The following is a 26,491-nucleotide window of genomic DNA, read 5'->3' as shown; positions in this document are numbered from 1 at the left end:
CTGAGGTCTGGAGGAGGGGCATAGAGGGAGGAGCCAGTACACACCCAGATCTAAAGTCTTTCTTAAAGTGCCCATGTCTCCTGCGGAGCCCGTCTATCCCCATGGTCCTTACGGAGTCCCCAGCATCCTCTACGGGCTACGAGAAAAAGATTTACCGGTAGGTTTAAAATCTTATTTTTTCTCTGATTTTCAGTCACTATATACCTCTTGAATCCTCTTCTTGATTAGGTATTATACTGCTGATATTGTACTGTGTTGCCCGTGATTCTGCGACTGATCCCACACTGCATGGTGGTGACGCTGCAGATACATTGGAGGAAAACATAGCAGCGGACGGTTCAGGTTCTGGGGGCTTCTCTGCCCCTCAATAGGGCCGTAGCAACGGGGATCCATAATGACCCACCTTGGACTACTTTTCCTCTCTACTGTGGGCGATCTCCTATCCACTCAGTTACGGCAATTGAATCACTCACTGAACAAACAAAAACCTAACCTTCGCCCACCTAAGACCAAGGGGTCCTCTAAGCGGGCCATTACTTCCTCGCAATCCACCCATGTTCCAGACACTTCGTCTGATGAAGATGGCATATATACTGACCCAGATGCTTCTGATGGGGAATCTGTTTCGCAGGTGGATGTTCCTGATTTATTGGAGGCTATCAGGCTGATTCTTCAAATTGATGATGACCCAGAACCTGTTGTTACCTCTAAGAAACCAGATAGGTTTAAACGTCAGAAGGTTATTAAACAAGTTTTGCCTCATTCTGACCACTTAGTTGACATACGTCAAGAATCCTTGGAAAATCCAGGAAAAAAATCACACCTCACAAGAAGATGCTGGTTCGCTACCCCCTCGCTGCGGAGCAAAGTAACAATTGCGAATCCACCGGCGGTGGTGTATCCCAAGTGGCACGGCTGGTGGTGTTCTCTGCTCTACCTGTAACTACCGTCACCTCTCTGAACGAACCGACGGATAAGCGTGTGGAGGGTTGCTTAAAAGCTATTTACACCCTCGCAGGCGCTGTGCATCGACCCACTATTGCAGCTACTTGGGCTGCAGAGGCTATTGAAGCGTGGGCTCAGGAGGTGGAAGCAGAGCTGCCGTCCAACTTTTCTGATAATGCTAGATAATGCCTCTCGTATATTGTCACAGCTTCTCATTACATTAAGGAGGCGGCTACTGATGCCGGTATTCTGGCAGCCAAGGCTTCTTCTACGTCTTTTTTGGCTCGCCAGATTCTCTGGTTCGGGTCCTGGTCTGTGGATCTGGACTCTTAAGAAAACCCAGGAGGTGCTCCCTTTTAAGGGAGACATTCTTTTTGGTGAGGATCTCAACAAGATTGTGGCTGACTTAGCTTCTGCCTAGTACTGCTTCTTCGTTCCCGAAGGTTAAGAGTACTTCCTTTTGTTCCTTTCGTCCTCCAGGTAAAGAAAAGGGTCAGGTGTACCCGAAACAGGCTTGTACTTCCAAAACCACTAAGCCCAAACCTAAACATGCCTGGGCTGCCCATCAGCCTGCTTCCAAATCAGACAAGCCTGCTGCAGGACTAGACGGGCCTCCCCATGGGGGATCCCAGGGTGGGAGGCCGACTTATAAGGTTTACCCAGGAATGGTTGAAGACCACTTCAGATGCTTGGGTACGGGAAGTCGTCACTCCGGATACGCCATATCCTTCAAGAATCGTCCCTCTCATCGATTTTGCCTGACAGACATCCCTTCGGATCAGGTGAAGTCAAAAAATCTTCATTTGGTGGTACAATCCCTCCTGGACAACAGGAGTGGTAGTACCGCCTCCTCTCGCTCAGAGAGGCTAGGAGTACTATTCACCGCTGTTCCTAGTCCCGAAACCGAATGGTTCCTCCCGGCCCATTCTCAACCTCAAGTCCTTGAACAAATTGGTGAGAGTCTCCAAGTTTCGAATGGGAACTCTTCGCTCTATTCTTCTGGTTTTGGAGCCTGGGAACTATATGGTCTCCCTGGACATACAGGATGCTTATCTCCATATTCCTATTGCCATGTTGCATCAGCAGTACCTGCGGTTTGCTATTGGCAACCTCCATTATCAATTTCTGGCTTTACCTTTTGGTTTGACCACGGCTCCGCAAGTCTTCACAAAGGTCATGGCGGTAATGACTGCTTTACTCCGCCTTCAGTATCCTACCGTATCTGGATGACTTGCTGATCCTGGCGAATTCCCCAGAAATTCTCCTCCGTCAATTGGATCTGACGGTCCAGTTTCTGCAAGCCCACGGGTGGCTCATCAACTGGAAGAAATCCTCCTTGGTCCCTGCTCAGAGCATGGTGCACCTGTTGGACACTCACAACCAGAGGTTGTTCTTGTCTCAGTAGAAGGTCCTGAACCATCAGGACAGAATTTGATGCTTCCTCTCTCGTTTGCGAGTGTCAGTGCCTTGTGGTGTCGGCTTTCGACATGGTGGAGTACGCTCAATTTCATTCCCGCCCTCTGCAGAAGCGGATTCTTGCCAAGTGTGACAGCATGCCTCACCGGATCAGGTCTCAAATGATCTTTGTCTCTGGAGGTTAACCTGTCGCTGAACTGGTGACTCCAGGACCAGCGATTGAGCAGGGGTCGCCCCTTCTGGATCTCCAACTGGGTCCTTCGGACGACGGATGCCAGTCTGAGGGGTTGGGGCGCAGTGTTGGAGCAACACTCCCTTCAGGGTTGGTGGACCAAGGAGGAGTCTCTCCTCCCGATAAACATTCTGGAATTGTGGGCAGTGTTCAATGCTCTGAACCTGGCCCAGCATCTGATACAGAACAGGCCTGTTCAAGTATATTTGGACAACACCACCACGGTGGCGTACATAAATCATCAAGGCGGCACTCGAAGCCGCATGGCAATGATGGAAGTGTCAAAGAATCTTCAGTGGGCGGAACGCCATCTGCCAGCCATATCGGCGGCGTTCATTCAGGGGTCCTCAACTGGGAAGCGGACTTCCTTAGTCATCAGGACGTACACGCCGGAGAGTGGAGACTCCATCCAGAAGTATTTCAACTCCTAGTGGACACAATCACAAGGTACCGGGCTTCGGAGTAAGGACAAGGGAGCCTCAATCAGTGTTTGTGGACGCATTGGCAATTCCATGGAACTTTTCGGCTACCGTACGTGTTCCCTCCGGTGTCACTTCTGCCCAGGGTGATAAGGAAGTTCAAGCAAGAAGGAGGAAACCTGCTTCTGTTTGTTCCAGCGTGGCCCAGACGGCATTGGTTCTCAGACCTACAGGGTCTCTCGATAGAGCTTCCTCCTCTACTTCCACAACGCCCAAACCTCCTCGTTCAGGGACCTTGTGTATACCAGCATTTGGCCCGGCTTGCTGTGACAGCGTGGCTCTTGAAGCATCCGTTCTGAGGGCCAAAGGATTTTCTGAGGCGGTCGTGTAAACCGGCTTCTGCTCGGATTTATCATAGGGTCCGGAATTCTTACTTTGCTTGGTGCGCAGCTAACAAGCGTTACGCTTACAAGTTTAATACGGCCAAACTTTTGGCCTTCCTACAACGGGGCCTTCAAGGTTCATATTTCTGCCGTGTCGGTGTGGTTTCAGAGAAAAATTGCTTCTCTGCCTGATGTTCATACATTCACTCAGGGTGTGTTATGGATTCAACCTCCCTATGTCCCGCCTGTGGCTTCTTGGGATTTGTCGGTGGTTCTGGAGGCCTTGCAAGAGTGTCCATTTGAACCTCTTGAGTCTGCGGACCTTAAGTGGTTTACTAAATACTTGTTATTAAGTTGTAGGACATTGCAACAAGTATTTATGATTAAATGTATGAAAGCTAAAGTCACTGTTATTAGGACAATAGACATTCCAAACAGGTGGTGTACAGGAAACTCGTGCCAGCCCTTTGGATGTCTTCAAGGCTGAACCTGTATAGCATACGAACAGAACAGTGACTCATCATGAATGAGCAACCACTCATATTATGTTGTTTGCAAAAACTGTATTATCCTTTCTGATCTGGTATAGGATGGGTTATGTGTAAATGGTTTGAGGTTCAGGTCCCTGGTCGACACCAGGTATAGATAGACTCTCTTGGGTGATGTTTGCACAGACCTTGTCCAGTTTGGCTCAAAGGTTAATTCCTACAGTCTCGATACCAGGAATGGGGTTCACTAGAATCCATACATGCAGCTCCCTCCATATACAGTATATCCCTAACAGCTTCTCCAAATAAGTCAAGCTGATAAACCGAGTATAAATAAATCATCCACTTCAAAGGCTGATCATCTGACAATGATCATCGGACAATGAAAGCTCTACATACTCTACTTTGGCACACGCCTTCTTCTGGAACAGAAGGTATCCGTTCAGTGAATAAACTGAAACAATAAGAGCAGTAAAGGCTAGTCTGTTCTTAGAGGCAGCAGAGCCTTGGTTAAAAATAAGGCACCCGTATTTTAATGTCCCAAAACAGGTAGGGCCTCCTCAAGGGGGACACCAACAGCTGAGAATCAGGAAAAGGTTTGCGCTACAGTCCAATATCCTTTTCCAGCTGAGGATTGTTAAAAAAAAAAAATCTATGTGGCCTCTGCCGTCAACATCAAAAGAGTAATGGTTTTCAAAAAAAACGTAATGTCTCTGTCTAGGGCAGTCATAAGGCCAGCCATGACTTCAGCTTGCATGAAAGCAAATAGCTGCCTGGGCTGAGGTACTGGAATACTGACTTTCAGTACCTGCAGGGGAGCAAAAATCCCATATACAGTAGCTTACATGCAACAGGCAGCAAAGATATGGGTTATGCTTTTGGGGCATCAACCTTAACAATAGCTGCTAACAGATCAGTTTGCTTACTACAGGCAAAGCTGATTCAGAATCAAAGAAAGTTCTGGGAACTTGACTTTGGCTGAAAGTCTCTGTTTGAGTAAACAGATAGTTGGGGAGTCAGAATCAGACTCCAAGAAGGTCACGTTTCCTTCCACATATAACCCCTAGTTAGGATTCTGGTTTCGGCCTTTTCGGTCATAAAGGAAAAGCAATAGGTACGTAACAGCGACCAGGGGGCCAGCTTCCAAACCAGAGGATAACCCATCAGCATGATGATACAGGCCTTCTTCTGGAGGATCCCAGGGTAGGGGGCCGACCTCCTAGGTTGCACAGATCTGGTAACAGATGCCTGGGTGCAAGAAGCGGTATCTCTAGTTTATGCTTTCCTTTCAAGAGCATCTTCCTCGAAGATTCTTCTGTTCCAGGCAGAGGCGAAGATAAGGGGATTGCAAGAAGCAATTCAGAAATTGCTTTTGTCAGGAATAGTCATCCCGGTAACCCATGCACAATGTGGACAGGTGGTTTACTCCAACCTGGGTTTGATTCAGAAGGATTCTTTACTCCATTCTCAATCTCTAAAATCCTAAACAGATAGGTTTGGGTACCACGGTTCACATGGATGCGCTCCATAGTTGGGTAAGGAGCCAGTAGATTACCTAGTATTCCTGGATAGTCAGGATGCTTACCTACAGGTTCCTATAGCATTGTCCATCGGTGTTATTTCAAGGTTTACCATCCTTCAGCAACATTCAGTTCTAGGTCTTACCCTTTGGGTTAGCCACAGCCCCAGAGTATGTTCTAAAATAATTATGGCAGTTTATCTCTGCAAGCAGGGGATAAGAAAATTGCCATACCTCGACCACCCTTTTTTTCTGGAACAATCACAGGAAAGGCTTCTGTGCTATCCCGAACAGACAAAAACTTGTCTGCAGAGGTACAGGGGGGTTCATAAATGGGGCAAGGTCATCCCTGGCTCCATCACAACGGATGACTCACGAGGAGGCTGTACTGAATCAAAGCCTGCAGAAAGTATTTACCTCGGAATAAGATATCCAAGGTACAGTCAAGGACTCAGGAGTTGTTACACAGTCAAACAATCTCAATTCACGCAGCATGCAAATGATGGGTTTAATGGTGTCAACATTCGACATGGTGGAGTATGAACAATTCCACTCAAGACTTATGCATCTGAAGTTGGAAGTTAAGCAGTGTTGTGCCTGATTAAAATCTCTGATAGGGGACCACCTGTGAATAACTGGTGTTGTACGTGGGCCAGATGGACAGTAAACAAACAGAAGTGGTACTTTCAGAGAAGGTAAGAAAGTCATTAGCCTGGTGGCTACAGACATCCCATTTAGACAAAGGGACAACCTTGTTAGATATCAAGTTGGGAGATCCTGACAACAAATGCCAATCTTCGGGGCTGGGGAAGGTCATTGTCCGAAAGATTAATATTCTGGACTATGGACCACAGAAGAAAGTTGCCTGCTAATAAACCTGTTAGCACTTCGGGCCATATACATGATCCTGGTTCGGGTAAGGGACACTTCTAAAGGAAAACCAGTCCAGATCCGCAGGGCCAAGGCAATGGCATTAGTGTACCTCAACCTTCAGAGAGGAACACGCAGCTAAACAGCAAGGAAGAAGGTAAGTCACATATTAAAGTGGACAGAGCTCTATCTTCCAGCCTTGTCCGCAGCATTCGTTCCAGGAGTCCTAAACTGGAGAGCAGACTTTCACAGTCGACACACTATTCAGTTAAGCGAATGGGCTCTACACCCAAAAGTCTTTTCAGACTCTAGTAGACAAGTGGGGTTTGCCAGAGATAGATCTCATGACGGCCCATCGGCAAAATACCCATATACGTGTCAGGAACAAGGGATCAGGTAGTGATCTTTGTGTAAGTTTTTTTTTTTTTTATAAAATGGGAATTTCATTTCACTTATGTGTATCCTTGGATCATCCTGCTACCCAGGATGGTGAGGAAAATAAAATAAAAGTGCCGTATCATTTTCCTCCAATCATCCTACTACCAGGGTAGTGAGAAAGATAAAAGAAGCTAAGGGTGCCGTGATTCTAATAGCTCCGACTTGGCCCAGAAGGCGTTGGTACACAGATGACTTCCTTGAGAGTGCAAGTGTCAGCATTGACTGCATGGTTCCGAAAGAAAATTGCCAATTTTCAGGATGTGCGCACTTTTTCCAGGGATTGCTGCGTGTTCAACCTTCCTTTGTTCCGGTGCTTTGGGACGGCAGTCTAGTCCTCAAAGCCTTTCAAGTTGCTCCATTGGAACCACTTAAAAAAGTGGATCTTAAATGGTTAACAGCTAAAGTTCTCTTTCTGCTGACTATGGCATCAGCTAGAAGAGTATCAGATTTAGGAGCACTGTTATGTAAATCTCCTTTTCTGATGTTTATCCAGATAAAGTAGTTCTCAGAACTAGATCTGGGTATCTTCAGAAGGTGGGGTCTAAGGGTGTGTACACATGGTGAGATAAATCTGTGAGATTTTGACTATATAGTCAAAATCTTATGAAAAGTTAGTGCATATCTCATGGTGCTAGGCAGCTTGCGATACAGATTCGATCCCGATGCGCGCTCCCATGGGGTCGGTATCGTAAGGCTAGATGGACTGTGCAGGCAAGTCAATCTTGACTATCTAGTGTACAATCTAGTACAAAGTATAGTCAAAATTGGCACTTAGTCAAAATCGTACATAGACAAAATCTCAAGCACAGATAGTCAAAATCTGTGCTATCTGGGCTCTGGGGAAGTTCAAGGAAAATCGCATAGTCAAAATCGAACATAGCAGGGATCTCACCGTGTGTACACACCTTTAGGTCCACCTTAATGAAGAAATTGTAGTCCCGGTTTTTTCAGGTATCGGGACTTTCTTCGGGAGATGTGTTGCTGGACGTAGTACGGGCATTAAGGGTCTACGTGGGTTGTACCAGTGCCGTCAGAAAGACAGATTGTCTCTTCATTCTCTACGAATTTCACATGAGAGGATGGCCTGCTACTAAACAGACGCTGGTAAGATGGCTTCGAATGACTATTTCAGAAGCAACTCTCAAGCTGATCTCCCTCTTCCGGCTAATGTCTCTGTTCACTCTACTCGTAAGGTAGGTCCTTCATGGGCAGCACAGCATGGTGCTTCAGCAGGAACAGATATGTAAGGCAGCCACATGGTCTTCCATTAACACACTCATAGACATTATGCCTTGGATACTTTTGCCTCTCATGACGCTGAATTCGGGCGAAGGGTTCTCCTACCAATCAGAAACATCCCCACCACTAAAAATTGCTTTGGGAAATCCCATTGTTATCCTGTGGATAACCTGTGGACCCAGACGGAGAAATATACGTTAAGGCAAGAACTTACCGTTGATAACGTTTTTTTTCTCCTATGTCCACAGGGATCCCACCCTGACGCACCTGATTTGAGGATCTTTCTACTCAATAACCTCTTCCTTCTTGTACCGAAGGGTATGCATGTGTGTTCTCCTCGCCTGATTAGGTCTATACATGATGCTCCTGCCTAAATGCTTTGGAATCCAACTGATTTGCCTGAGCCAGTGGGCGGGGATATATGGACGGGCTCGTTGCATCCTCGGAGGACTGAAAGTTTATGATCGTTTGGTGCCAATCTGCTATCGCTCCATCATATCCCATTGTTATCCAGTGGAACCTGTGGACATAGGAGAAATACCATTGTCAACGGTAAGTTCTTACCATAACATATATTTCCTTGTCTGGTGCAATCCTAAGACCAGCCATGTCTTCAGCATGGATGGCAAAAGCAGTGACAGCCTGGGCTGATGAATTAGAGGAGAATCTTTCAGTGGCATCTAGAGAGCAAAAATCTCATATTGCACATACTGTATCAAACAGGCGGCAACGTTTATGGAAGAAGCAGCCTTGGATATGGGTACAATTGCCTCTCAGGCAGTTCGCAAAGCGTTTAGGCTACATACATGGAAAGCTAACTCAGAATCCAAAAAGGTTGTGCAGTCTTTGCTTTTTACTGGAGATATTCTTTTTGGTAAAGAATTAAACAGTATTTTGGAGTCAGAAGCAGAATAAAAGAAGGTTAAGTTTCTTCCACACATAAATTCAAGACTAGATTTCCAGCTTTTTGGTCCTTTCGGAATCAAAGAAAAGGAGAGGGTGAGGACAAACAGTCCCAATCGAACAAGTCTGGTAAGACTAAAAAGCATTGGCCTACCAGAGCATCGGTTTGCTAATCAGAGGATAAGCCATCAGCCTGATGGTGTGGGCCTCCACCTGGGGGATCACAGGGTGGGAGGACGACTTCTTCAGTTCGCACAGATCTGGCAGCAGTCTTCCACAGATGCCTGGGTGCAAGAAGCAGTATCTCACGGTTATGAATTTGCTTTCATGAAACGCCCTCCGCAATGTTTTTTTTTTTTTTTTTTTTAACCAGCCCATCTTCAGTTTAAACGAAGGCTAGTGCTTTGTAAGGGGCGGTTCAGAAGTTGCTTCAGTCAGGAGTGACCTTTCCAGTTCTTCCTGCACAACAAGGACAAGGTTTTTATTCCAACATGTTTCTAGTCCAGAAGCCAAATGGGTCGTTCTGGCCCATACTCAATCACAAAGCGCTGAACAAGTACATTTGGGGGCTTCGGTTTCATATGGAGACTTTACGTTCCATTATTTTGGCCTTGGAGCCAGAGGTTTTTATCGTATCCCTGGATATCCAGGATGCTTACCTGCATGTTCCGATAGCACTGTCCCAACAGCGCTATCTCAGGTTTGCTATCCTCCAGCATCATTTTCAGTTTCAGGCCCTACCATTTGGACTGGCCACAGCTCCCAGAGTATTCACCAAAATGATGGTTGTGATGGCATCTTATCTCTGTCAGCGGGGCATAAGGATTTTTCCATACCTCGATGACTTATTAATTCTGGCACAGTCTCAGAAATTGCTTCAGTGTCCTCTGCAACAGACAATAGCTTGTTTACAGATACATGGTTGTCTCATATTTTGGGCAAAGTCGTCCCTGGTTCCGTCCCAACGGATGACTCATTTGGGGGGCTGTACTGTATTCAGGTCTTCAGAGAGTATTTCTACCTCTGAACAAACTATCCAAAATTGAGTCAAGGATTCAGGAGCTGCTACACAGTCAAAGGGTATCCATTCATGCCGCAATGCGTGTGATGGGGTTGATGGTGTTGACATTCGACATGGTGCAGTATGCTCAGTTCCGTTCGATCCTCTGTAACGTCTGATCCTTTCCAAATGGAATGGTTGTCATCAGACAATAAAAACGCAGACTATGGTCCTTCCTCTGGGAGTAAGGAGATCATTAGCCTGGTGACTACAGGCATGCTATCTGGAGAAAGGGAGACCCTTTTGGATATCCGATTGGTGAATTCTGACAACGGATGCCAGTCTTCAGGGCTGGGCAGCAGTGTCGAGAAGGAGTTATTTCCAGGGGCAGTGGACCAAGGAAGAAAATAGCCTGCCAATAAATATATTGGCACTTCGAGCCATATACATGGCACTGATTCAGGCAAAGGACATCCTTCAGGGGAAACCAGTCCAAATCCGTTCGGACCATGCAATGGCAGTAGCGTACCTCAACCATCAGGGAGTTACTCGCAGCCAGGATGCAATGAAGGAAGTAAGACACATTAAAGTGGACAGAACTTCATCTTCCAGCCTTGTTCATTCCGGCAGTCCTAAACTGGGAAGCGGATTTTCTCAATCGACACGCCATTCATGCAAACGAATGGGCTTTACACCCAGAGGTCTTCCAAAATCTGATAGACAAATGGTGTTACCAGAGATGGATCTCATGGTGTCACGCCAGAACAACAAAGTTCCCGCAAACTGGTCAAGAACAAAGGATCCCAGAGTGATCTTTGTGGATGCCCTCTCAGTGAGGTGGGATTTTCGTCTGACCTATGTATTTCCATCAATTGCCCTGTTACCCTTTAATGCGAAAGGTAAAACAAGGAAAGGGCGCCGTGATACGAATAGCTCTGGCTTGGCCCAGAAGACATTGGTACACAGATATGCAGAGGATGTCAATGGATACCCCAGTCTTACTACCTCAATGAATAGATCTACTGTCTCGGGGTCCTTGCTATTACACGGCGTGACGCTTGAGACTTCCATCCTGAAGGCAAGAGGATTCTCACAGCAGGTAATTCAAACTATGCTCAGAGCAGGGAAACCTTCCTCATCTCACATTTATCACGAATTTGGCAAACCTGTGTTCAGTGCTGCAGTGACCGGAAGTTTGACCCTAGGGCGTTTAGAGTTTCCAGTGTCTTGGCATTCTTCAGGCAGGAATGGACAAAGGTCTACGGGTAGCTTCCGTGAGAGTGCAAGTGTGCGCATTGACTGTATGGTTCCAAAAGAAAATTGCTAGCCCTACAGGATGTGCGCACTTTTTTCCAGGGATTGCGGCGCATACAACTTCCTTTTGTTCCTCCTACAGTGCCTTGGGACTTAAGTTTTGTCCTAAAGGCCCTTCAAGTTGCCACATTTGAACCACTTAAAACAAGTGGATCTTAAATGGTTGACAGCTAAAGTTTTCTTTCTCTAACATCCATAAGGATACTGGGGTTCACTTAATACGATGGGGTATAGATGGGGTTCAAAGGAGCCGGTTCACTTTAAAATTCTTCAACCGGGTGTGCTGGCTCCTCCCCTCTATGCCCCTTCCTGCACCCAGTTTAGAAAAATGTGCCCTCAGGAGAGCATGCACACACTGGAACTCCAGAGGTTTTTTTTTTTTTCAGTTTATTTTAAACTTTGTTATTTTCGGTATACTGTTTGGGCAACAGTATACATGCACTGTGGGAGTTGGGGGGAAGGGGGCGGGGGGGTTCGGTTACCGGTCTCTCACGGCGTCAGAGCAGCTTCCCCGCTGCAAGACCACCGTCCTGAGAGTTTGTTGGTACCTCAGGGCATTGCTCCTTGGCGAACGCAATCGCAACACGCCGCACACCACTAACATAGCCTGAAGGTGAGAAGAGTGGTGAGTACAAACCGGGCGTCCCCATCGCAGGGGTGACATACGGAACCTTCCCTGGGAGTAGCCGCTATAGGCCCCCTGTGTACACTGGCAGCGGTGGAGAAAACTAGCATTTATGTGATTGCAGGGGGTGGAGCTTCCTCAGAGCGGGACCAGCGGCATTTTGGCGCCTTCCCCTGCTTACAGCTACAGCAGCAAGGAGTCACAGCTCCTCCAGACACTCAAGGATGCTCAGAAAACTGGTACAGGGGTGTAAATAAGGGGGAGAGCCACTATTGTACATAATTAGTGTCCTGAAAACGATAAGAACTACGGTGTTTCACAGTGATAGATATATCTATCTATCTATCTATCTTGCAGTGTAACTGAGCCTGACAAGCTTGGGTGTGCTGTTCCTCTCTCATTCTATGTCTCCTCCTCACATACAGTAAGGCAGGCTTGCTATTGTAATGCTTGTCTGTGTGTGTTTACTGTACACATGGTCAAACACCAATTCTGCAGTGTATGTCACACCAGATTCTCTCCCTTTGCGGCTGGTTCCCTATCATGTGGACAATGCAGTCAGTCCTCCCAGGTTAGTGAGGAGGCTGGCTCGGTGCCATAAAAACTATGGCGGCAGAAATGTCATCCCAGCTCACTGCTAATACTCAGAAGACACAACAGCTGCAGCAGGCTGTCGCAGACGTAGCTGCAAAGGCAGATGATAAACAAACCCACCCCCCTCCTCCTCCCTAGTTCAGGGCCACATAAACGTGGGATGCCTAATTTACTCTCAGATTCTGAGGAAGAGGTACAGGAGGAGGGGGAGGAATTAGATCCTACTACGGAGGATTTTTTTTATTTATTTTTAATAGGAGCCCTACAAGTCCCAGCAAGCCTGTCCCAGCGTGATGGCACTTGTGCCTCGTAGACTCAGAAGTGCCAACATACCTGGACATTAAGAGCCTAATGGTACCTGTAGAACAGTTGTGGGGGGGGGGGGGGGGGGGAGACCAGACACTGACACCAAATATTGCATACATTTATTAAATGACAATTCCCCCACCTATCTCTGCTCACAAAATCCTGGGATGAAGTCCTCTAAGTTCCATGTAGGCATCCATGATCTTGGCAAAACAAAATATTGACATGGACGTGCCTTTTAGAGAGCTGTGACAAAAGTGACAGGGTCATACCTGGTCATTCTCCATAGAAATGAACAGGGAAGCGCTGATCGGCTGAGAGTGAATATACTGTATATGCCGTTGATTTTGACTTGCAACCAAAACCACAGTTAGTAATTTTATCCCATAGCAAAAGTGAATGAATAGAATAGCTTCTGTTCCAACAGAAACCACTGCCAAATAGAACACGTACTCAAAACCACCCCTTTTTATTTTTAATTTTTATCCCCTCCCAGTTATATGGATTTAAATTGTGAAACTATTTGTTTGTTTGCTGTTTACGCAGAAAATCTTATGTACCCTTTTTTTGCTTTATGCATTATTTTGTAATGGTTTTGTACCCGTTTGAAAGAACGCGCCATAGCAGATTGTGATTTAGAAACCTGCCAGGGGGAGGGTTCCATTTAGACATCCAAAACCGCTGCTAAATAAATACTCCATGACCTGACATGGAAACCGCCATCAATCCGCAACAGTTTCCGGAGATTTCTAAATGACACAGAATCCACTGCTTAGTAAATGTAGCGCTCTTGCTCGCTTTTGCCTTTCCTTCCTTCCCATTCGTACTAGGACTGAGTTAGAAAAATAGAGACTTTAGTAAGATTTAGCATATTAAATTACCTTTTATTTCTTTTTGTAGATTTAAAGTTACTAAGTTGTATAGTCTACGCCAGTTTTCCTAACTCCATTGCTCAGTGAACCCTAACAGTGCATGTTTTCCATACTCTGTGTTTGAGCACAGGTATTGACTGATATACATTTTAAAAAGATGCTAATTATTTCACTAAAGATTCTTTGAGAAGGCCTGTAAAACATGCACTGTTAGGGTTCCCTGAGGAGGATGGAAGTTGAGAAACGTTGTGCTATACACACAAACTACACAAACAAATGAGAAATCACGTCTGCGCTCATCAAATGGTGGAACAATATAGAGAGGTGGGTTTGTGGTACACAGTCTTTGATAAACACTCAGTTCTTTTTCATAGAAATGGGCACGTTGACTTGCTGCGTACCGTACTCGCGTTGATACGTGGTGTCTCTCTCCTATAAAGGTATCTTTAGAGCTTCATTCCTGTCTTTCCTCCTACTTCTCCGAATGGGGTCCTCGGTGAGTTCGTATCCTCGAGGGTAAGAAGGGAAAGACAACTGATAGTGCAGTAAGTTCGTAACAGGTATATGGCTTCTATTTAAATCCAGGACAAACCTAGGACAAATATATCTCCTGTATACAGCTTTAACAGTGCTTTCTTAACAAGTAATATACATCTGATCCAATATGGAAACAAAGGAGGTGGATGAAAGCACAATAGTCTGCAGGCTACACAGGAGGACTGTGAGACTCTGGCCTGTTTCTAGGGCAGGGCAGAAGGTGGAGGAATATACCTGGGTGCAGCATCAGATTGTTCTACAATCCAGAGTTGTCATATAACACAACACCACTTGTTGGGAAATCTTCAATAAAAAAGATAAGAACCATTCGGGCGCCCTGTTTGGAGGAATAGGAGGAGACGCAGAGAAGGGGCACTAAAGATACCTTTATATGAGAGACACATCATGTTTTAACGTGAGTACGGTACGCACCAAGCCATCCCTACCCTAATCTTTTGGATTGGGACCACCTTAAAGACACCTTTACGTATAGGTCCACGCACCCCCTCATCCAGAGAAAAAGGAAATAGAAGCCATATACCTGTTACGAACTTACTGCACTATCAGTTGTCTTTCCCTTCTTACCCTCGAGGATACGAACTCACCGAGGACCCCATTCGGAGAAGTAGGAGGAAAGACAGGAATGAAGCTCTAAAGATACCTTTATAGGAGAGACACACCACGTATCAACGCGAGTACGGTACGCATCAAGTCAACGTGCACATTTCTATGAAAAAGAACTGTGTTTATCAAAGACTGTGTACCACAAACCCACCTCTCTCTATTGTTCCACCATTTGATGAGCGCAGACGTGATTTCTCATTTGTTTGTGTATTTATGTCCTAGGGAGGTTGAGTGACCACCTGTAGACATCACTACTGCCGCTCTCTGAGGCGCAGCAGTTCTCTATAAGCCATATTTTATACACACAAACTGTTTTATGTAGTCTTTTAAATACAAATATATATGTACATTGTTGTTGTTTTTTTTTTATAGATGGTTTCTATCCATCCATCTTACTGCGTTTCACTTAAAATCTTGAACACACTGATTGAAATTACATGCAACAATCGTAAGTATCGAGTCTCTTGCTGCCTATTAGAGCTGTATTGAGTATAGTTGCCCCTCAAATGCTGGAATGCAAAGTCCAATGGGAAAAAGCAACTGGTCTCTCTTTATATTTTTATCAGAACAGTTTGTAGCTGCTAAGCTTTTATTTACTCATTTGTTTAAAAAAAAATTAATATAAGATTGATTATTTCATTTCCATCGCCTTCTACAACAGGTGTGTGTGTGTGTGTCCTAGATGGTGGTAAACATTTATTCTGGCGACAGAACATCTGTTCTGTGTTATGCAGTTATTAGAATATTTATACCTGTGTTTAGTGACTTGTTGCTTTCTGAATGTCGCATTGTTTATCCAAGTCACCAGACAGATAATATCTTACCATTTAGGGGGCATTGTTTGGCCTAAAAAGAGCTTCTTGCTGAAAGGACATATGGGGAGCTAGAGAGTGATTGTTTCGCTTTGTAATTTAATTGTTAAAATTGCTCTCTTCTGATAGTTACCTTTCTAAAAGAAAAACCCTGGACTCCATCATTACTGGATATAGCAACAGTGTTCGCCAACATGGGGATAAGCTTCAAGACTCTCTTTCCCCTTACACACATCCAACCCTCATTCAGTGCCAATGACCTAGTGTAAGTGCTCAGTGTTTTTAGAGATGATGTGTTTTTTGCTATCAAAAATATTTTTGTTTCCAAATAATGTCATGTTGACCATTTAGCTGTGTGACATTGTTTTTATATAGCCAGTACTAGAACTGTGCCCAGCTTTTTGTATCCTACAGAATGGTACCTGGACAGTGTGATGTTCAGGTGGTTCAGACATAGAAGGATCCATCCATTTAGAAGCACTTGATAAGAAAATACTTGTTTGAATATGTTTATTACTAGTGTTGATTTGTGGAATATAACAAATATGTTGTTGAAAAATGATTGTCATTTTAATTGCAGTTGAGTTGGTAACTAAATATTTCCTGAAGACCAGAGTAGGCTTTTATATCAGAAAAGTTTGTGGTTCCGCACCTGTCAATTAGTTGATGTAGGTATCAGAGAGCCAAAAAATGACAGTTTTAATAGGGTTTAATAAACTATAGAGTATATTCAATAACTGTCGGAAGCTGCCGTCTTTTCGGAAAGACAGCATCTACCGTCAGTTTTAGGTCGGAAAAGGTTCCGACCTATTCATTAGGGCCCTGTTTTTTCTGACAAGTCGGGAAACCCGACTTGTCGGAATGCACGCCGATCAGCGTGCATTGTCGGAAGCAGGGCCAAACACGACAGGTTTTAGCCCCGTTTCCGACAAACTCAATCCGACTTGAAAACAAGTCGGATTGAGGTGAGGAGCGGTGCGGCAGGCTACGGGGATCGGTGATCAGAGGTACCTTGACGGCCGTCCCCCTAGATAGGCACCTCTCTCCCTGCAGTGCATTCCCCCGCCGCAGACATCACCTCTGCCGGCCAACGTGGCAGCTCCACCCGCAGCAGCCCAGCTCCCCCCGCCGCTGCTGTTAGCGCACCCGATGGCAGCTGCAGCACAGGACCCCCGTTACGGCCAAATCCGACAGTCTGATTTGGCCGTCCATTGAATAGGGGTTGTCGGGTCCATTCCGACAACTGCATGTCCGAATGGACCCGACTCTTATTGAATATACCCCTAGATTGTCATTTTGGTGGTGCACCCAAGATTCAGGATTGTAATAGTAATTATAAGAAAAATAGGAAAGTAGATTCTTTTGTGGGTGCAGTCTTTATAAAGAAAATTCAGTTCACTATTTCAAACATTAAAACATAATTTTTATTATGATTTGCTCCCGAGGAGATTCCTGGAGCACAGGTTCCACAGGGAATAGCAGGATTGTTCTGTTCTCAAGGTGTCGACATTCAGCAGATACACTGTAATTCGGATAATATATTTGGTCAGGTGACACGTAAAACCCCCCTTTCATTTATATTTATATGTTTCATCTCCCACCCATGTTTAAACTCCATTACTAATTACCAATATCTGTGTTGGCCTAAAAAATTATCCTAGGTGCACTTTAATTATATTTCCCCAAGAATAACATTCACTGACACACTTTAACAATTGTATGCTCTGATTAATGAGTACTGGTCTTTCACTTGTCTGTATTGATTCATATTGTTCTATCGAATAAAAATAGACATTGTGGTACATTATGCTAATCTATGGGCACTGAATAAGGACATTTTTCAGTACTTCTATTCATTCGAATAGTGACTGATGTTTCAATACTTCTATTCATTGGAATAGTGACTGAATACAGTTGTTTGCGATTTGTTTCAACAGTGTTGACTGAAAACACTTCATTCTTGGGCAGTTGTGTACATATGATACATGTGCCTCTCAAGATCAGCACTGTGTCCTTCAGTCTAAATGCTTATTTTCTATATGGACTCTCATTGTCTATTCCAGAGTGGTTGCGTACCCCATATCCCTGACTGACCGCCATCTGAAGATCCACCCTATACTATCTTCATCTGGAAATCATCACATTGATTCCAGTATCTTACTTTACCTATTTTATTTCAGTGCTTTAACTTCTCTCCTATTTTCACACGTAATGTTACTATTATCCATCCTATTGGTCAAACCTTTTTTCTATGTGAACTCAGAGGAGTGATCCCAGAGGAGGCAAAACCAGTAACCTACTAATGTACCTCACTGGTTACGGCCAATACCGTCCGATCTTGGAAGCTAAACAGTGATGGGCTTGGTCAGTCCTAGGATGGGAGACCTCTTGGGAATATACAGAGTTTTGTAGGCTTGTAGATACCAGGATACTGTGAGCCTAACACTGACAAGCAGATTCACCAATTTTCTTCTTTCCTACTGAAATTTGGCTTTGACACATTATGATTTAATCCTGGTTACAGATTTAATACTGAATACCTTTAGAGGCAACAATATTCCTTGAACTGTAATTGGGAGAATTGCTAACCTCCAATGCAATGAAAGGAGGGGTGTTCAAGCAGTCACCATAACACTCCTCGTGGCCTGTTTTAAATACTGACCCAATTTGGGTATACTTGATTAAACCCTCACTCTGTCTCTTTGTCCATCAATGTGGTATCCAACCGTTGATTATGGCCGGTTCAGGGACAAACAGACTTCTTCCTTTTTTATAAATACTGTAGTTTATTAAGACACACAAATATTTTATATAAATAAAAAATGAAGAAGGTTTTAATATTTGAAATATTGAAGAGTCTGCTTTTTTATTCTTATAGTTAGACTGTTATGTAGTAAGCCCACCATGGAATGCTGGAAACCAACTTCTACATTCTGATTAACAACTCAAATCACATTTTGATACAAGATCTAGGGCCTATGTTAAGGAAATGCTGCGGCTTGCTGTATAAGCAGTGGCTTATAAAGAGATAGTCCAGTCTGTTATGATCAGCGATTTGAAAAAACCCAAAAAGGACCTGATCTACATTTAAGATCAAATCCAATTAAAACATGCAAAATACAACAAGCCATGTGGTGATGTCAGGGCTTAAATAGTTTTTTCATTGGGGAACAATGGGGTATGCAGGTACTAATTGAAGCTCTGTTATTTTTAAGAAAGAAAGTAGGTCCCCTGTCACTATATCCCCACAGCCAGGAAGCCTTTCATGTTTTCTAGTGCCCTGGGAGCAGAGCTCTTTTTGGTATTGCTGCTCAGAGCATCTTGAAATGTTTAGTGTTGTCAAGCAGCCATTTACAGCAAATATTATGCTCCTGGGCAGCAGAAGTTGTAATTGATCAGTCTCCCACTGAACTACGGTAATAACAGCTATCAAATATCTGAGATCATCTTTTTTTTTTTTTTCCCCCAATTTGGAACTGGACACTTCTGACCGTGAATTCTTAGATATGTGCTGCTATTCATCCATGTCCGTTTCAGGGGCTGGACCAAGCATGAATCGAAAGTACCCACAAGTGTCTTGGAATTCTGAGCAGTCTTGCAGTAGATGCTGTCCAAAGTGCTGAACCTATGGTTAGACAGAGCAGTCTGATCAAATTACAGACAGTAATATGTCAGTAGCATATATTAAACATCAGGGAAGAACCAAAAGTCTGCAGACTATGAAAGAAGAGATAATATAATAGGGAATGCATCTGTCTTTGGTTATGAAGTGAAGTCAAAATAACAATTGGGCCAAGTACAATTCATGGGTACGTGTGGCCTGTCTGATTGGTGACAAAGTATGTACACAACAGAAGAAGAAAAATAACCAGGTGCTGTGGCTGCACTGTTGGGTTTTAAACAAATACATAACTTTCATTATGGATATATGAAAGAATAATTCCATTGCCCTCGTAGTAAATAAAAACCTCTAAATATGGAAACAGGGGAAACACAATTAACATTTAAATCACACAATTTGGTGGTCTTATGACTTTAGCACCATAATCTTTAATGAGGTCCATAATCTTTGACTTGGGTTTTTATTTTGCAACTTGAAGATTACTGGTATATCATTTTGCTGGTAAAATTGAGTGACCCACAGAGGAATCCACCTGTATTTGATGCAAGACAAAGTACTATGTATGTTTTCTTCATAGATCTGCAGTACCTGGACCTGTATTAGCAGAACAAAGACCTGACCGTTCTGAACAAACTTTTCATCAGATTCCAAAATATCAAATTGCTCATGTGATTAAAGTAAGTGTCTGTATATGTAGGAGTGTAACATAAAGCTTCTACCTGTGTGATGATAATGACATCTGATTTCATACAGAGGTCTGATAAGGGAAACTGGGGTTTGTTCCAGAATGTAGGAAAACCGATGCTCTAACAAAGATTTAAACATGAGATGTCAAAGATTAGCTGTTATGTGGGATAGCTATTGCACTCCTCAAATATTTACTTTATACACTTACAGCGCTGTTTTTCTTTTTTCTCTTACGTCCTAGAGGATGCTGGGGACTCCGTAAGGACCATGGTGTATAGACGGGCTCCGCAGGAGACATGGGCACTATAAAGAACTTTAGAATGGGTGTGCACTGGCTCCTCCCTCTATGCCCCTCCTCCAGACCTAAGTTAGATCCTGTTCCCAGAGGAGACTGGGTGCATTACAGAGAGCTCTCCTGAGTTTCTCTGAAAAAAAAAAAGAATTTTGTTAGGTTTTTTATTTTCAGGGAGCACTGCTGGCAACAGGCTCCCTGCATCGTGGGACTGAGGAGAGAGAAGCAGACATACTTAAGTGATAGGCTCTGCTTCTTAGGCTACTGGACACCATTAGCTCCAGAGGGAGTTTGAACGCAGGTTTCCCCTTGCTGTTCGTCCCAGAGCCGCGCCGCCATCCTCCTCGCAGAGCCGGAAGATAGAAGCCGGGTGAGTATAAGAAGAAAAGAAGACTTCAAGGCGGCAGAAGACTTCAGATCTTCACTGAGGTAAGCCATTGGTCCCACACGATACACACACTAGCGGGCACTGATGGGTGCAGGGCGCAGGGGGGGCGCCCTGGGCAGCAATAAAACCTCTATATCTGGCATTATTAGGTTGGACACTGCAGAGGCAGTAATTTTTTGAATCCCCCACCAGTCTTGAGATACTTTGAGCGGGACTTCCCGGAGGTAAACGCGCAGCGGTAACACTGCGCGCCATTGCTCCCACACAACACACACTAGCAGGCACGGATGGGGGCAGGGCGCAGGGGGGGCGCCCTGGGCAGCAATATAAACCTCTAAGGCTGGCATAGTAGTATTATAGGCTGCGGAGGCAGTAGTTATATAAATCCCCCGCCAGTATTATAAAATTGAGCGGGACCGAAGCCCGCCGCTGGAGGGGGCGGAGCTTGGTCCCACAGCACTAACCAGCGCCATTTTCTCCACAGAGCACTGCAGAGATGCTGCCCCCCCCGGACTCTCCCCTGCTGAACACGGTGACACAGTGCTTAAAAGAAGGGGGGTTAGCACTTGTGAGGCGAAGTGAATGTATTATACATAAATATATAAAAAAAGCGCTATATATTCTGGGAATTTGTTTTCCAGTGTCAGTTGGCGCTGGGTGTGTGCTGTCTCTCCTAAGGGCCTTATTGGGGGACTATCTCTAGATAAATATCCCTGTGTGTGTGGGGGTGTCGGTACGAGTGTGTCGGCATGTCTGAAGCGGAAGGCTCATCTAAGGAGGAGGTGGAGCAGATGATTGTGGTGTCTCCGTCGGCAACGCCGACACCTGATTAGTTGGACATGTGGAACGTTTTAAATGCAAATGTGACCTTATTGCATAAGAGGTTGGACAAAGCAGAGTCCAGGGAAAAAACAGGGAGTCAGTCCATGGCTTTACATGTGTCACAGGGCCCTGTCCCAAATAGCAGACACAGATACCGACACGGATTCTGACTCCAGTGTCGACTACGATGATGCGAGGTTACACCCAAGGGTGGCCAAAAGTATTCGTTATATGATTATGGCAATAAAAGATGTTTTGCATATCACAGATGACCCCTCTGTCCCGGACACGAGGGTGCGCATGCATAAGGAAAAGAAACCTGAGGTAACCTTTCCCCCATCTCATGAGCTGAACGAGTTATTTGAAAAAGCTTGGGAGACTCCAGACAAAAAACTGCAGATTCCCAAGAGGATTCTTATGGCGTATCCTTTCCCTGCACAGGACAGGGTACGGTGGGAATCCTCACCCAGGGTGGACAAGGCTTTAACGCGCTTGTCCAAGAAGGTGGCGCTACCGTCTCCCGACACAGCAGCCCTCAAGGATCCTGCTGATTGCAGACAGGAGACTACCTTAAAATCTATTTATACACATACGGGGGCTTTACTCAGACCGGCAATAGCATCGGCATGGGTATGTAGCGCGGTTGCAGCTTGGACAGATACCTTGTCCGCTGACATTGAGACCCTAGATAGGGATACCATTTTATTGACCTTAGGTCACATTAAAGATGCAGTCTTATATATGAGAGACGCTCAGAGAGACGTTGGGCTGCTAGGTTCAAGAGCCAACGCCATGGCGATTTCTGCTAGGCGAGCCCTGTGGACCCGCCAATGGACGGGGGATGCCGACTCAAAAAAGCATATGGAGGTTTTACCTTACAAAGGTGAAGTTTTATTTGGGGAAGGTCTCGCGGACCTGGTTTCCACAGCTACCGCGGGTAAATCTACTTTTTTGCCTTTTGTTCCCCCACAGCAAAAGAAAACTCCACAATATCAGATGCAGTCCTTTCGGTCGCATAAGTCCAGAAGAGGTCGGGGCTCATCCTTCTTCGCCAGAGGTAAGGGTAGAGGGAAAAGAACGCCTGCTTCGGCTAGCTCCCAGGAACAGAAGTCCTCCCCGGCTTCTACTAAATCCACCGCATGACGCTGGGGCTCCACTGAGGTAGTCCGCACCGGTGGGGGCACGTCTTCGACTCCTCAGCCAGGTCTGGGTTCTGTCAGACGTGGATCCCTGGGCGATGGAAATTGTATCCCAGGGCTACAAACTAGAATTCGAAGAGGTGCCCCCTGGCCGATTTTTCAAATCCGCCTTGCCAGCTGCTCCCCAAGAGAGGGCAGTAGTGGTAGCTGCAATTCAAAAGCTGTGTCAACAGCAAGTGATTGTCACGGTTCCCCTAATCCAACAGGGAAAAGGGTACTATTCAACCCTGTTCGTGGTCCCGAAGCCGGATGGCTCGGTCAGAGCCATTTTAAATCTGAAATCCCTAAACCTGTACTTGAAAAGGTTCAAATTCAAGATGGAATCGCTCCAGGCAGTGATCTCCAGTCTGGCAGGGGGGGGGATTTTATGGTGTCACTGGACATAAAGAATGCATCCCTTCATATCCCCATATATCCTCCTCATCAAGAGTACCTGAGATTCGCTATACAGGACTGTCATTACCAGTTTCAGACGTTGCCGTTTGGGCTTTCCACAGCCCCGAGGATTTTCACGAAGGTGATGGCGGAGATGATGGTGCTCCTGCGCTGGCAGGGAGTCACAATTATCCCGTACTTGGACGATCTCCTGATAAAAGAGAGATCGAGAGATCAATTGCTGTAAAGCGTGTCGCTCTCCCTGAGAGTGCTACAACAGCACGGTTGGAGTCTAAATCTGCCAAAGTCGCAATTGATTCCAACGACTCGACTATCATTCCTATGCATGATTCTGGACACGGAACAGAAGAGGGTTTTTCTCCCAATGGAAAAAGCACAGGACCTCCATAACATGGTCAGAGACCTGCTAAGACCAAAAAGAGTGTTGGTTCATCAATGCACTCGAGTTCTGGGAAAAATGGTGGCAGCCTATGAGGCCATCCCCTTCGGCAGGTTTCATGCGAGGACATTTCAGTGGGACCTTCTGGACAAGTGGTCGGGGTCCCACCTTCAAATACATCAGAAAATAACCCTGTCCTCCAGGGCCAGGGTGTCTCTCCTGTGGTGGCTGCAGAGTGCTCACCTTCTAGAAGGTCGCAGGTTCAGCATTCAGGACTGGGTTCTGGTGACCACGGACGCGAGCCTCCGAGGATGTGGAGCAGTCACACAAGGGAGGAATTTTCAGGGACTGTGGTCAAGCCAGAAGGCTTGTCTACACATCAACATACTGGAATAAAGGGCCATATACAACGGCCTACGACAAGCGAAGAATCTTCTTCGCGACCTACCGGTTCTGATTCAATCAGACAACGTCACAGCCGTGGCTCATGTAAACCGCCAAGGCGGGACAAGGAGCAGAGTGGCAATGGCGGAAGCCACCAGGATTCTGCGCTGGGCAGAAAATCACGTAAGCGCTCTGTCAGCGGTATTCATTCCGGGAGTGGACAACTGGGAAGCAGACTTCCTCAGCAGTCACGATCTCCATCCAGGAGAGTGGGGTCTTCATCAAGAAGTCTTTGCAGAAATAACAAGTCTTTGGGGACTTCCTCAAATAGACATGATGGCATCACGCCTCAACAAGAAGCTTCGGAGGTATGTGCCAAGTCAAGGGACCCTCAGGCAGTAGCGGTGGACGCCCTGGTGACACCATGGGTGTTTCAGTCGGTCTATGTGTTCCCTCCTCTTCCTCTCATCTCAAAAATATTGAGAATCATGAGACGGAAAAAAGTACGGACAATACTCATTGTTCCAGATTGGCCTCGAAGTGCCTGGTATTCAGATCTTCAGGAGATGCTCACAGAAGATCCGTGGCCTCTTCCTCTCAGGGAGGACCTGTTGCAGCAGGGACCCTGCGTGTTCCAAGACTTACCGCGGTTACGTTTGACGGCATGGCGGTTGAACACCGAATCCTAGCGGGGAAGGGTATTCCGGAAGAAGTCATCCCTACTCTGATAAAGGCTAGGAAGGAAGTGACGGCGAAACATTATCACTGTATCTGGAGGAAGTATGTATCTTGGTGTGAAGCCAAGAAAGCTCCTACGGAAGATTTCCATTTGGGCCGTTTTCTCCACTTTCTACAGACAGGAGTGGATATGGGCCTAAAGCTAGGCTCCATTAAGGTACAGATTTCGGCCCTATCTAAATTCATCCAGATGGAACTGGCTTCTCTCCCAGAAGTCCAAACTTTTGTAAAGGGAGTGCTACACATCCAGCCTCCTTTTGTGTCCCCAGTGGCACCATGGGACCTTAACGTGGTGTTACAGTTCTTAATATCTCACTGGTTTGAACCTCTTCAAACCGTTGAATTAAAGTTTTTCACTTGGAAAGTGGTCATGTTGTTGGCCTTGACATCTGCAAGGCGGGTGTCCGAATTGGCGGCCTTATCTCATAAGAGCCCCTATCTCATTTTCCATGAGGACAGAGCAGAGTTGAGGACTCGTCCTCAATTTTTGCCTAAGGTGGTTTCTTCATTTCATATGAACTAACCTATTGTGGTGCCTGTGCCTACAGGAGACTTGGAGTATTCCAAATCCCTTGATGTAGTCAGGGCCTTAAAAATGTACGTAGCCAGGACGGCTCGGGTTAGGAAAACAGAGGCACTGTTTGTCCTGTATGCAGCCAACAAGGTTGGCACTCCTGCTTCTAAGCAGACTATTGCTCGCTGGATCTGTAACACGATTCAGCAGGCTCATTCTACGGCTGGATTGCCGTTACCAAATTCAGTAAAGGCCCATTCCACTAGGAAGGTGGGCTCTTCTTGGGCGGCTGCCCGAGGCGTCTCTGCCTTACAGCTTTGCCAAGCAACTATTTGGCTGGGTTCAAACACTTTTGCAAAATTTTACAGGTTTGATACCCTGGCTGAGGAGGACCTCATGTTTGCTCAATCAGTGCTGCTGTCTCATCCGCACTCTCCCGCCCGTTTTGGAGCTTTGGTATAATCCCCATGGTCCTTACGGAGTCCCCAGCATCCTCTAGGACGTAAGAGAAAATAAGATTTTAAACCTACCGGTAAATCTTTTTCTCCTAGTCCGTAGAGGATGCTTGGCGCCCGTCCCAGTGCGGACATATTTCTGCATGACTTGTATATAGTTATTGCTTCCATAAGGGTTATGTTACAGTTAAGATCAGTCTTTGGCTCATACTGTTTTCATACTGTTAACTGGTTGCGTATAGTCCAGGTTATACGGTGTGGATGGTGTGGGCTGGTATGAATCTTGCCCTTGGATTAACAAAAATCCTTTCCTCGTACTGTCCGTCTCCTCTGGGCACAGTTTCTCTAACTGAGGTCTGGAGGAGGGGCATAGAGTGAGGAGCCAGTGCACACCCATTCTAAAGTTCTTTATAGTGCCCATGTCTCCTGCGGAGCCCGTCTATACCCCATGGTACTTAGGGAGTCCCCAGCATCCTCTACGGACTAGGAGAAAAAGATTTACCGGTAAGTTTAAAATCTTATTTTTACCACTTTGTTTGGTCTCCTATGATAAGCCACCTTCTAATTTGGAGTGTTTTTCCATCGCATTAAAAGTTTTCTCCTCAACTGCAAATTAAACGTGTACTGATTCATTGGTTTACCAGAGTGTGCTTCCTTGTCAATCACAAGGGGCTGCAGGGTTTAAAAAGTAACTTGTCAAATAAAGATGAGGTCCTCAACTTGCCACTAAGGGTCATTACACATTACTGTGGTTAATGTGTTTGTATCCCCCCATTTACAGTGTGATAGCTTGGTAAACTCAGATTGAGTTGGGGAACTCTATACCTACTATAAATCATGTATGTATTTGCCTAAGCCGCATCATGTTGTGTGTGTTGCCACAGGCAAAGGATAAAGCTCTCTGCCACCAAGGGGGTGAGGAGAGAAATATCTTCTGTTGTGGTCCCACAAATTCTCTTCAGTGATGTATGCTGGACAGGGAGCTAAACAAATTAATTAACCTGCCCTTTTGGGGCTGATTTCATTGTTTTACCCCTTGGCTACAATGAGGGGGCACAAAACAGAGCAATTAAATTGTG

The 26,491-nt window shown here is 45.5% G+C and overlaps 1 protein-coding gene across 3 annotated transcripts in view; it reads left to right on the top strand.

Annotated features, from left to right (window-relative positions):
- SLF2 (SMC5-SMC6 complex localization factor 2) overlaps positions 1-26,491 on the top strand; it is a 317,833-nt gene that overhangs the window by 240,454 nt on the left and 50,888 nt on the right. For all 3 annotated transcript variants that reach the window (XM_063961913.1, XM_063961915.1, XM_063961914.1), the window contains 3 exons: positions 15,097-15,172; positions 15,666-15,801; positions 19,736-19,835. In XM_063961913.1, the coding sequence (XP_063817983.1) occupies positions 15,097-15,172; positions 15,666-15,801; positions 19,736-19,835 (312 nt within the window). The remainder of the gene's footprint in view (positions 1-15,096; positions 15,173-15,665; positions 15,802-19,735; positions 19,836-26,491) is intronic.

The sequence above is a fragment of the Pseudophryne corroboree genome, chromosome 3, assembly GCF_028390025.1.
Source record: "Pseudophryne corroboree isolate aPseCor3 chromosome 3, aPseCor3.hap2, whole genome shotgun sequence".
In the NCBI taxonomy this organism is placed as follows: domain Eukaryota; kingdom Metazoa; phylum Chordata; class Amphibia; order Anura; family Myobatrachidae; genus Pseudophryne; species Pseudophryne corroboree.
The sequence above is the reverse complement of the archived record's forward strand: the minus strand, read 5'-3'. Positions and strand labels throughout refer to the sequence as shown.